Below are 13,436 nucleotides of genomic sequence, written 5' to 3' on the forward strand. Positions count from 1 at the left end.
CCGGGCGGGGTTCGAACCCTCAAACTCATGTCTTGTTTCGACGCAGCACGGTTTTATTTGCATTCACGTCATAAATATATACAAACTATGTAGAAAGGCGAGAAACTGCGAAGTCGGGCGGTTTGGGTCGAGCTGCTGTACAAAACACAGGAAAGGCGCGCAACGACCTTTAAAAGATATTCACGGGGTAAAAACAAAATAAGTAAACAAGAATATAAAAATCGAAGCACTTATCACTCGGTACAATTCGGAGTGCGAGTTGTTTCATCACGAGCAACTCGTATTTCGTTCACAAAAGTTTAAAGGCTTTGGATAGAAACGAGTAAAGAATTTGTATTGCTTGTGGACTTGGCAACTCGTGCGAGTAACGCAACACGAGTACTCGTGCGAGTAACGCAACGTGAGTACTCGCATGTTATTGCAAAAGCCTCCTCGTTTGCTCACGTGTTGTATGATTCCTGGTTAAGCTTGTCTTGCTCGTGTGGAAGCATTTTCGCCGGTAGATGGAGCAAACCTGAACCAGTTGATTGTCACAATACACTGTATGACGTATTTTGAATTGTGGCGTCACAAACACTTCCATCTAAACACCTGCAAAGTTGAAAGTGAGAAAAGAAATAAATAAAATAAAGATTTCTGGGCTGGCGTCTTTTTTCGCGGATGATTGGCAGTGCACGCGGGCGGATTGTAACGTCATACAAGCGAGTTGGAAGCGTTTGACGCGGCGATGTCGGCCTCGATGTCGCCCTTGTCGGCGCCGATTTCATCGTTTTCCCGTTTGTCGGGCGACGAGCAATGTTTCTTCGAGTTGAACGGCGAACCAACTTCTGCTGCTGTAAAAAATACGAGTTTGTGCCACAATTTCAAATCACAACTTTATCAGTTTTATTCGGATTCGGTAATTTGACGTCACCTTCCTGTTCCCGCCTTTTTGCTCGCTTCCGCTTCCTGTCAATCGACGACACTTCCTGCTTCAGCTGCTGGTAAACTTTCCTCATTTCAGCGAGTTTGGATTGCAGGACTCGGATTCTTTCATCAGGATTCATCTTGGCCAACTCTGCACACAAATAGTGGGTGAACAAGCGAGCCACTTGTGACAGTTTAAACCACCATCAAACCGCGCAGGTTTAACAAACTGGAAATGTGACACTGAAACATCAACTGCCGGCCAATCACGAAATCAAATCCTTTAAAGCAGGGGTCGGTAACCTTTTTTCTACTGCGGACCGTTTTTGAAACTGAAATTTTATCGTGGACCAGACTTTAAAAAACTACAAATATTCTGCAAGAAAAACGCTTGTATTAGTTTATCATCTCCGGGATGCATGGAAGCGTTTAACCTGAAAAAGTATTATACTTTTACGGCCCGGTAACGAACCCTTTGCGGGCAGGCGGGCGGTTGCTGACCACTGCATTAAACAAAACAATAAACTGAAAACATTCGAACCTTCCCCTACGACCGGAGGAGGCGCAGAAGGTGGTTCGGGTTTCGTTCGAGTTCTCCTCTTGTTGACTCGTCGCCGTCCTTTGGTCGGTGTTCCGTCATGGGCCTTGCCGCTAGGTGGCGCGTCGTCTTCTGAGTCCGTGTCCCCTGGGGCGCTTTTCCTCGACTTGTTGCGCTGTAACCACGTGTCGTGTCATTTAGTCGGCTGCTTTGATGAGACCGGGCGCACAGGATACAAGAGGCGGTGTTTTCGAGCTCGTAATTAGGCCGATTTAAATTGCCACGTCAATGTGGTTTTGTGGTTTGGGCAGTTTGTTGGAAAGCGGACACGATCCAACGGGTTTCGTCCGAATTTTATTTCATCACTAACTTATAATGTTCAGAGCTCAAGTTTTCTAATAAGTTTAAAATTGTGCGAGACCGAAAAACTTATTGTAGCTGAAAATGCGCCACCCAAACCTGATATGCTTCATAATATAAAAGTTCTTGATACAATAAATAGAAAAACTAGATTTGATTAATTCTGGCCAAGCCCTAACACAAGCGATTCAATCCAGGGTATTCAACTTACAGCGTCGCTTTTTGACGATGACCTTCTGTGACCTTGTCCCTTTCGATATTTCCGCTTGATGTCGCCGTCCCCACCAGTCTTATCATCTTGGCAGGTTTCATCTTGCGGGGGGTAATCGGGTGACGACGATAGAACAGGGACGTCCCCACTGAGGGAGCTTGCACCACTGAAACGAGGCAAGTAAGTTAGTGTGACGTAATAAGTAAGTTTGTGTGACGTAATACAACATGTTATCTAGTGGTGGGATTCAGCCGGTTCGCACCGATTCTATAGAACCGTCTCACGAAGTTTTATGAGATCAGCGAACCGGTTGGCATTACTGGTGACTTTCAATGGACTTTTTGTAACAGAACCGGCTAAAAAATATGACTTTTGTAACAGAACCGGCTGAAAAATATGACTTTTGTGATAGAACCGGCTGACAAAAAATCCTACCACTGATGTTATCCACGTACGCGGGTTCATAACGAGCTTGTTAAATCATGAACAAAATTAACAGAGAAAAACTTTTTGGACGGTTTCACGCTTCAACCAAGTAACGGGGATTTCAGGTTATGAGAACCACAAATAGCACACAAGCGCAAAACAAGCGCAAAACAAGCACAAAACAAGCACAAAACAAGCGCAAAACAAGCACAAAACAAGCACATAACAGACCTTCCTGCCATCCCAGCATTGTCGCTCTCTCCATTCATATCCTGGTCGTCATAGAAATGTTCGGGCGATGCCTCAGGCGTGGTAGGAGGCGTGTTTTCCACTAAAACCTGCCGGTGAAAAAACATTCGTTACATTTGTTGCCGTCACATTTGGAAACTCCACATCCACACGTAAAATGTTTTATTGTTGCAAGTGTCAAAGAGCTTGAAAATTTTTCAGGTGTGCTTCATTTTGACAATTTGTTTCAAAATTAATATCAAATAGTTATAATCCTGTCCATTGTTAAATTTGATTGAAAGTAAACTGGCACTGCGAAGCCGTAAACCTCTCAACTCACCTTACTGCTTGATGGGGCTCCTTGGGGTAAGGGTGGGGGAACCAGTTGTACTTGTTGGGGTTGTGGGGCAACAATAGGTGGGTGAATATAGGGCAAATCTACTTGGGGTTCTTGTGAGTCATCGGAGGGCCGCTCGTTGTTCTCAGAAAAGCTACTGTCATCCGATGCGTTGCTGTCTGTGGTGACGATGTCATCTCCCTGCGATGGTTGTTTCTCTGTCACTGTCGAAGTGCTGTCGTCCGCGTTCTCGGGGTCATCCAGTTTCGGCGAGGTAGGGTTCGAATCAACAGCAGGAGGACTTTTCACGGTGTCAATTTGATTGTTATTTTCTACAGCAGCAGGAGAATCACTCAAGTTAGTCTCTGTGAGTTCACTTAATGCAACACACGATAAGCAATTGCTCGGCTCCCTGCTCGACTCTGCACACACAGAATGTGATTTGGGCTTTTCAAGTGCAATGATGGGCGCCTCCTCGTCAAAGTTATCATAGGTAGCTTGCGAAGAGGAAGAAATCTGATCCTCATCACTTCTCACACTAACTTCCTGCTCTTTTTTTGTGCTGGTTTCAACAGTTAAATCTTGATCTTCAGAGGATTTGCTTTGGTTTTCAGATGAACATTGCGAGACATCGCTACATATTGGTTGGCCAACAGGTTGCTCAGTGGGACTCAATGCGGTTTCAGCAGCAATGGGAGAGTTTTTAGATTCGCTTACAGGTGTCTCTGTCACTGAGCTTGAGCTGGTCGTGCGTTTTCGTTTCGATGTGCCGAACTCTTTGAGGTAAGCTGGTGATTTGGAGCGACGACTTGAAACCCTTCTTGCAGCTGCAGTCAAAGCTGAAGGAGGAGTGATCCTGCCTGATGGATGCTTCTCTCGCACTACAGGCTTTGGTGACCCTTCCTTGTGGGTGACACTCTCCTGTTTAACCTTTACTTCCGGGGTTGTTTTTTCTTCGGAGGCTGCTCTTTTTAATGGTGGACTGACTTCGGGTTGTGCTGAACTTGACGAGGACATGCTTTGTCTTCTCGTTCGACCCTTTCCTGGTTTCTTTGCACTAACTTCAGGTTTGGGTTCTTGCTTCAAAGAAGGAGGGTTTGCTTCTTCCTTAACAGCAGAACTTTTTGGCGGAGTATTAAAATTCAGAGCTTGACTGACACCTTTCAACACATCTCTCGTCAAACTCACAGTCGGTGTTGTGTTTATCGGGGGACTCGGCGTGTATTTCTTCTCACTCACTTCACCGGGTGTTGGGGTTTTCGGTCTTCTGCCCGGCACTTTACCAGGAGCAGGAGATGAGTTGTGAGTCGCTGAATCAGTCTCATTCAAGCAACCTGCTATTTGCCAACTTTTAATCCATTCATCGTGTCTGCTATTCCATCCAGTGTAGTGGACATAATACTGCATTTCTGTTCCTTCATCAAAATCAACATCAACAACTTTGGCAATGTAAAGTTTAAACGAATCCTTTCCATACTTGACACGGATTTTATCCCCAGCTTTGTACAGAGCATTTTTTCTCCTTGTTCCGCTGTTGGAGCGACGTCGGTCGTTTACTCCTCTTGCCCCAAGTTTTTGTGAAGCTGACTCATTTACTGATGAAAGTCGACTTCTAGTTGTGGATTTTTCTGAGCTCGCGGTGGAACTTGCATCGTCCATGTCCGAATCTCGCTTCGAATCATCCACTTTGCTCCTCCTCCCTCGCTTTGTCTCCTTCAGTGGGGTTGTCACATCTTGCTCATCAGTGACACACTCCGATATCTTCCTCCTCCGGCTTCTACGCTTACTGGATGACTCCTGGTCATCATCGGATCGTGTGAGAGGAGAAGCTCGACCGGAGACGGCACGGGAAAGTCGCTTCTCCTTGCTTTTTACAGTGTCACCCTTCTTGCCACGTTTATGATTGTCCTTTGCTGTCGACTGCTTGAAACTCATCAAATATTCCTCAAAACTCAGCAGGTATTTGGTGTAAGCCATCTTCGCATGGTGCCCAGCTGCTTGGGAAACTTTCGGGATTCCAAGTTCACAGTAAATTTCTCTCCAATCTGGAGCGTTAACAATTGCATGGAAACCACCTTTTGCTTGCACCAGTCTGTTGAAATAAATTAACAGTTAAATAAAATAAAAATGTGAAACAAAATAAAACACTGAAACATTAGTAATTCGAAGTTCAAAGCAATATGGCACTTAGTAACTGCAGTGTTGTATTGTGTCATTAATAAACTATTTTTATGGCAGTTGGAAGTAAATGGGAAAAGAAAATGTGAAAGCAAGAACACAAACCTGTAAAGCAAGAAAAGATCCAAATCTTTGTAGCCGAGAACCGGAGTTTTATTGACGGGACTTCCCCTGTCCTCCATAAACTTGTAAAGTTGTTCAAGAAAGTCATGATTCTGTACAAAGCCAAATAACATCATTAAACCATTGTAATGTTTTTGTGAACATTACAACATCATTCATTTTACAATTTTACCAACATGGATAGAAAAAACTGTTTGCCAAATGCCAACTCAGTTGGTCAAAGCCATCGTGTGATACCAAACACAAGCAATGCTAGAATGGTCATTGTGTGACTGACCAACAACTATTTGGGCACAATCCTCATGTGTTTGTGAGGTCAACCTTTTTGTTGCCACTGACCAAACCCTACACGATATACACTATAGAGACGGGCATGGCATTAACTCCAAGAACATCTGATGTATAAAGTTGATTGTCTATTGGCAAAAAAAATGTTGTACATGAATGAATGAAAACTGGTGACTGGTGAAAAAGCCAAACACATCCAACCTTTTCTTGATCCTCAGCAGATGTGGATGTTTTGTCCTTTCCCTCATCTTCTTCATCCAGGATATCTTTGATGTCGGTCCTCCACGCATCGGGAACCATCCGCGTTTCCTCCCACATAAAAGCACATTCCATCACATCTGAAATAAGCAAAGTTAACACACATGGTAATTATGTTACTGCAGTCGAAACAATAAAATAACCATCTACAATTCTACATAGATAACGTTTTCTTTAAAGTGACTTAAGTGGATATAAACGGGTGTAACTGATGCGGCCTTCATATCACTGATGATGGCACAAGCATTTACCGAAACATTTGAATAATAAAGCATGTTGTCTATGAAGTCCGTTATTTCTATCCTGAAATGCTTCTGATACACAAATAAATTGAAAACTTCACTATAAAAATCAAAATAGGTCATTTCCCTAAAGTTTCCCTGAGTTATGATTTTAAGTCTTTTTTGAAAAAACAAACTCTCAAAAAAACATGAAATTTTAAATTTTTTGAAAAAAGACAATCACAGTCAGCTGACATAGTAGCTTTAATAAAAAGGATTGCAAACTAATTTATTTCCAAAATTTACCTTTCCACGAGGGTTCCACTTTGCTTGGTGCAGTTTGCTTTGTAAGACGTTGGCATCTCTCTACTGCTTGTAATTTGCCATTCTTAAACGATCGAACAACAATCTGAGAACTCGTGAGTTCATCACAGTCTTCATAGGACAGTGGATTCACACAAACAGCCGGATACCTGAAACGAGGGCAAAGGTCAATGTCACATTCATTTTTAAGTGGAATTTTGGGATACTTTTGGGATACAAAAACTTGGTATTTACATCAGTGTTATTTACCCTGATGAGGGCGACCTGTATTGGAAAAAAATTGCAAGAAGAGCGCCATAAAGTTGATATTATCCGTGCTTAAAAAGTCTTTCAGGTGGTAATAAAAAACTTAGAAGAGATTGTGGGAACTTTCAAACCATACAATGTGTCAAATTTATGTGACCCATATTGTTGAATATAAGTGACATTCATTCTATTTGCTGTTACACTAGTGTCAGCTGACGTAATGCAACTTATATGTTGATTTGCTTATGACGTGAACTATATTATGTTCAGTATTTGAAGCTTGACTAACATAATAAAGTGTTGGACATTTTTGAAGGTTATAGCTATTAATAAGTGAGGAGGACTATCTGCTGCAATATGTAGAACTGCATAAACCATTGCATAATCAGCTGGTCAATTCAAATTTGATTATGTGCAAATAAGCTATGACAATATGAAAATGTTAATTTTATTGACTTTAAGGCAACAAAGGGCACATATGCTTTCATATTTCTGGATATAAGTGGTTTGCAGACATTGTACAAACCTCTGAATCCTACAAACATAGAAGTTCGGGAATTGCTGATGTCAATTTTACTCTAGTGATGTTGTAGCCCTTAAATGTGGGACAAAATACAACAGTCATTGCTTGCAAACAACTGTCATTTCCCACAAAACAGATTTAATTACAACAATTTGGATTACTACTAAAGTCACCAAAGTTTTAAGTTTCATTCACAACAACAGTTTCATATGCACGGCACTGCTTAAGAAATTTGCACACAAATGGTGTAACATTAACGATTTCATACAATACCCCACCCTAACTCTCACATGTATTTGAGGAGCTTTTCGCCGCCCGGTTTCAAATAAAACAGAAGCAAATTTTTTCTTGATATGGATTGTGACACCAGCTCACCAACTAACTGGTGGACAAGACCATGGTACAGTACATTTATAAATGACAATGGATTTTTTATTTTTGTTTATTTATCTTGCCTGCATTTTTATTTTATTTACTTGATGTTTAATTACACCAATTTTAAACGAACTTGCAAATTATTTTTTGAATGCCTGCACATGTAAAATATAACATTTAAGTGCAGCTTGTAAAATTATTTTATACCACCGTTACAAGCATTATTAAAATCACTGATCCTATCCTATCTTATATAGTCAGACACACATCTAGCTTAAGCAGGTCCTTTCATCAACTATTGATTTTTTTCAGCCAGACAAGCTTCAGGACATTCAGCAGGTATGACTGTTTACCATTAAGCAAAGAAGTATGAAGAAAATCTTGGTTTTTCCAATGTTTGTTTGCCAGTGTAGGTGGCGATTTTTGTTATGTTTCATCTATGGGTGGGATATATTGCATTGTAACAACATTTGACAATTTGCGACTATTCAAAATATCTTGAACCATAACACTGCAAATCATGTTGGGATGGTTAATGAAGGGCTTTGTCAAAATAAAGCAAAACAGAAGAAGTTTGCAGGTGCCATCACTAAAAGTTTGCAGGTGCCATCATCATCATCATCACGGAAAAAAAACAGAACATACACTGTGGAAAATGTGGTGAAATCTTTACAGTTTTTGACATTAAACAATGATTGGGTAAAATGTTAACAAGTATATCAAAGGTAACAACCTGACACCATAAATTGTTGGTTAGAACGGATGCAAACATCCCTACTTTAACCTAGTATTTTTAACACTACAGGTACCAATGTTTATTTGTGAAGAATATGTGTAACATGCTAGCCACACATGTGGATACAAATAAGTTTGGAACAGATTAACAAGTCCAACGCACCAGTGTTTTCGCTTGTCAGGCGGCTCCACGAGTACAAGTTTCCCCATCAGCGGATCAGCGAGCCATTTTTTTCTCTTTTCCTCCTCTGACTCCTCACTACGATCTTCATCCTGATCAGAAAAAATTATTTGTAAAAACTAAGTAGAGAATAGGTAAACAAGGCACGAACTTGAATAGTAGCTTCAATAAAAACCAAACTGACAGCGATGTAGAATAAAACATATTCATTTTTTCACAGATGATGACAATCGTTTAACCGTCAAATCGTCTGTTTAATAAAATGAATACTCATTTAAAAAGTTTTATTCTACATCGCTGGTAATTTGGTTTTTATAAAATGTAGAAAATGTAACATTTATTATTTTTTTCTTGTTTTACTTTTCAGCAAATGAAATGAGTAAAGTCAAAATAAATAAAAAATACTTTTTCAAACTGAAACTAGCTCTTGGTTAAACACAACTAAAGATGAAAATGTGCATCATGGTGGGTGAATATTTTTCAAATGCCTAAAACTACTTCTTGCAACATGCACCGGGGCTGAACGTGGACACAACTTCGATGCCCCTGCGGCTTTTTAACACCTAATTATCACTGGTTTTATCGTTATCTCCATTTTGTCGGCAACCTTTTATCAGCGTGACACAGTTGATTAAACTTTCTCCTTACTTTTTCTGTATATAAACGCGCTTGTTTTCACTTGTGCATTACATTTTACACTGATGATGACAATAGTTTTGTCGAAACGTTTGTTTTAATAAAAAATGAATACGTTTTACTCTACGTCGCTGGCAATTTGCTTTTTATTAAATACTTCTTGCAAGTTATTACACACACCCATATGTGTATTAGAGATATACCGATATGGTTTTATAAAGACTCATTATCGGTGGCTATCTCTATATTAGAGATATATTCAATTATTATTGGCCAACTTAACCAGCAATAATCAGTCTTAAAAAAAAAACACCGGTATATGTCCAATACACATATGTGTGTGTATACATACACGTAGAACTATTGGTTCGAAACAACTCATTTGCACATACATATGTACATTTATATTTAAAACCTCATATTAAGGACACTATTTACAAATTAAAAGGTGGTTTGATCAAAACCAACTTCCACACAAGCCTGTGTATAATGAGTACAATCTATGGTAGTGAACATCATGCATTACAATACCTTGGAAATGTTTCTTGTACTTGTCACAAGTTTTCTCTTCGCATTCGGTTCACGATCTGAGGTTTTCTGGTCGTCACTGTCGTTGTCTGAAAGAACAAAAAGTTCAAAGTTGGCACAGAAGCAGAATTCCAATGCTCCAACTATTTGCCAAAAATTTAAGTGACTGTTTGTTAAAGTTGTCAACCCAACTTGCATAACAAAGATGATTACAATTTTTTAAGTAGCAAAACTAATTTTACCAACATAAAAAATACAAACTGGTTTAACATAATTGCTGTTGGCAACAGAAACATTGAAAGTGGTCAACTGTTACAAAGAAAAAAAACTTTAAAGATACAAATAAGGAATAAACTAATGTTTGATGGTGACAACATTTCCAGCAAACTTCAAGGCAGAATTTAAGGAAAACCAGTTTTTACCTTCTTCTGCATTTGTGGAAGTGCTTTGAGGTGTTTTGCGCTTTGGTTTGCGTTTCGTAAGAACAGGCGTCCCAAAATTTTCTGGGTCGGTCAGCGGCAGATGATCGAGTGTCTCGCTTTCAGCAAAGTGACGGACCCCTGAAAGATCACAAAAAGTTTAACACACACACACATACATATATATATACATCCAATAAAGAAGACAGAAAATTGGGTGGTAAAACACAATGTTAAAATTTATTTTTTGGTGTTATATATTTATCATTATTGGGAATATATTTAATTTGTAACCTAATTGAAACAAGTTTACAGAGTTGTATTGCCGAAAGAGCTCTATAAAATGGATATTATGCCTAGCAGCAATATCTTATATATTAATTGAAACAAGTAATGTTTAAATATTTGTATCCAAACTACCTTGCAAGCATAATGAGCTTCTATGGAGAGTTCGCACATCACCATCATCAAACTCAACAGTGTAAACACTTTTGTCACGAGCGCTTTGTATCACAGCCTCTGTCCAGCTGTTCTGCTCAGGAAATTGGGCCTCCACTGCTGAACCAATCTTTGCAAAACAAATGTTGTGTTTGCATCACACAGTGTGCAAAAATTCCCACATTATTGTGGCTTGCAAAAAGTCACATATAATGTTAATGTGACCCAAGTCTGTTTAATCGTTTTATCTATGGGTAAGATATATTTTATTCTTGCCACGTTTGACAGACTGTAACTGTTTAAAACATCTTTAGGGGACAAAAAATACTGCAAATTATGTTGTGATTGTTAATGAAGGGCTTTCTAAAAATATAGTGAAACAGCAGAAGTTTGCCCAGCCAAGCATGGAACGTGGTGGTGCTAAAATACTTTACCATCATACAGAAAGGAAACACAATGCATAAGCAGATTAATTAAAAGCAATAATCAACAACCAATCAATAATGCCTGCTAACTTGTACTTAGCTCAACCTCTTGCGGAATAAAAAAGATCTAACAAACATTGTTGTTTTAGTGAGTACAAACTAAAATAACCACAAATTTCAGTTTCCAGTTTAACCCAATGTTCTTGTGATAGATAATGATTGTGTGTTTGTATGTAAGGTATGATGATTTGTATAAGGTAACAAATCAAACTAAAAACAACAACTTCGACAGTGTATAACTACGTTGGGAAACCATTACACAGTTTAAAAGCATGTGCCTGTTGCAAATAACTTAAAGGGAAATGAAACTGGTTTGTTTGTGTTTAACTGCTTGGTTCTGCTGTGCAAGCAATGTAATTGTTTCTGGTCAAACAACCCACAGAAATGCACAGGTTATAAAGCTGACACAATTGAGAAGATACAAACAAACATATTTGTTGTGGTGGCAAGCAATGACAGGGAAACAATACACTGCACCTCACCACATCACAAATAATGTTAACAATATATTACAGGTGCCAGGATTTTATTGTTTTATTGAATGGCTGGGAATATGTCAAACAACAAGAACAAACAATACCAGTATTATCCTATTTGTTGGTATAAAATAATGTTATTAGGGTGTATATAAAACAACATACCTTTAGAGACCCCTTGATAGATTCTTCTGGAATATTGTAGGATTTTCCATCCTTCTTGTTGGTCACCTTTTCAAAAAAAATGTTACGGGTCAATGAAAATGTACATTTAGAATTGTGAAATTGTGAAAGTTATTTTCGCAGCAAAAAGTACAAGTTGTACTGAAGTCATCACAGGGAAATTGTTACATTTATAATTGCTATGATGTATTCATTACACAAAAATGGCTGATAACTCATACAGCAGCAGAAAATCGGCTCCATTAATTATTTATATTTGGTGTAGACAATGTAACCAAGTTACACATTTGCATACTTACCCTAAATATGACACTCTTTTTCACAGACTTAATTTTTGCTTCACAGAATGCTCCCCTGTATTTAGCACTGACCTCAGTTCCAACTGATAAAAAATGTTGGTCACTTTCCTCCTGAAATAAACAAACAAAATTAGTTTTTATTTACAATATATATATGACACAAAGCATTGGTAACATTGTAATTGTTCATTGTGATTGATTAGTTGCTGGTGTTATGCTTTGTTAAGACAAAAAAAACACAAATGACTTATAAAATATAAATAACTGTAAATGTCATCAACTCTGTACATATATAAAAGTTTATTATTGCTGCCAACCTTTTCAAAATATTTTACCTAAAGTAACATAACTAATGTGGCTAAACTGTTTAACTGGGCTTAATGCTTAAAAACTCAAACATACAAACACTTTTTTACTTTTTCCTTTGGCACAACTTGCTTTACCGGCTGTTCCAATACTTTACGGCTAATAAAAGATCTCCAAAACATTGTAACACCTTGCAACTGCATAATAGAAAACAAAACTATGCTGGATTACTTTATCAACTAAACACTGCATATAAAACTGTTTGTATTTTAACAAACTATTCAATGATAACAACTATAAAATGCTATCTAAAAAAAAACAAAAAAAAACTGGTTAAATAAAAGATATAAATGTTACTGCTAATCCCTGTATACCATATCCTTCAAATTTGCCCTGAACTAAATTCATAATACTAAACTTATAAACATTTTTGTAACCAGTTAAAGTTATCTCACAATTCAATATTTCTAAATGCTTCACAACAACTCTGTTAGAATTGCTACAAACTTTGGGCTAATTGACTAAATGGTCAGGGTGAAAACAAAAAATCTTTGAATAAGTTTCTATTAAACCTTTCAAGTAGCAACAAACAAATTGAAAGTAAACGTGCAAGTTAAATAACACATATTTTTGATTGTGTGATAACTTACCATAACTCAGAATTTTTAAACACCGACTTGTCAGCTAAACATCAAGGTAAAACGCAAGCCTGGAAAATCGGCATTTCCAAAAAACTTTTGACAGAAAAACTACATCCACAGACAAGATCGAATTGCAGGCGTTCAATGGAAGAAATCGAGATCAACAACTCACGCCACCGAGCGCGCTGATTGGCTAATCCCAATATTACGTCACACCAGCTGCTTCACGTTTAGGCCCGGAGCAGTCGCTGTGCGCAGTCAAGTATGTCATTGTGAAGCCGGCGGAACGCTATGGGTTTATTTGAGTTGAGTTTGGGGGCTTGGTCCCTGTTTCTTAACTGGTTTTGGGTTATTGTCGTTGACCACCTGCCTAATTAAAATAATGTAGAAAACAATTTCTAATTTTAGACAACCATTTTGGCATGATAGGCCTATATATTTGCACGCAACAGAATTTCAATAAGTGAAGGAAAATAACTTGATTATTTGGGTACAAATTGTCCGTAGCAAATTTTAAATAGGTTTGATGCAATTATTTGCAGTTAATCACCAAACATTGGGAGTGAG

At 38.4% G+C, this 13,436-nt stretch overlaps 1 protein-coding gene across 3 annotated transcripts; it reads right to left on the reverse strand.

The window, feature by feature from the left end:
* Positions 1-30: 30 nt before the first annotated feature.
* On the reverse strand, positions 31-13,080 carry LOC145209059 (uncharacterized). 3 transcript variants are annotated; one of them, XM_080079309.1, is made up of 16 exons: positions 12,879-13,080; positions 11,923-12,033; positions 11,606-11,671; positions 10,462-10,609; positions 10,045-10,182; positions 9,626-9,711; positions 8,441-8,550; positions 6,381-6,547; positions 5,797-5,933; positions 5,290-5,399; positions 3,010-5,098; positions 2,673-2,779; positions 2,016-2,181; positions 1,448-1,619; positions 914-1,057; positions 31-833 (listed from the first exon to the last, which is right to left on the reverse strand). In XM_080079309.1, exons 1-16 carry the CDS (start codon positions 12,879-12,881, stop codon positions 694-696), a joined length of 3,894 nt encoding a protein of 1,297 aa, XP_079935435.1. In that variant the 5' UTR covers positions 12,882-13,080; the 3' UTR covers positions 31-693. The 3 variants fall into 3 exon arrangements, with proteins under 3 accessions (XP_079935435.1, XP_079935434.1, XP_079935433.1); XM_080079308.1 differs by lacking the exon at positions 12,879-13,080 and adding an exon at positions 12,339-12,446 and having other exon boundaries at positions 31-830; XM_080079307.1 differs by lacking the exon at positions 12,879-13,080 and adding an exon at positions 12,339-12,446.
* Between the last annotated feature and the right edge of the window lie 356 nt (positions 13,081-13,436).

This window comes from Phallusia mammillata, chromosome 1, assembly GCF_965637545.1.
Source record: "Phallusia mammillata chromosome 1, kaPhaMamm4.hap1.1, whole genome shotgun sequence".
In the NCBI taxonomy this organism is placed as follows: domain Eukaryota; kingdom Metazoa; phylum Chordata; class Ascidiacea; order Phlebobranchia; family Ascidiidae; genus Phallusia; species Phallusia mammillata.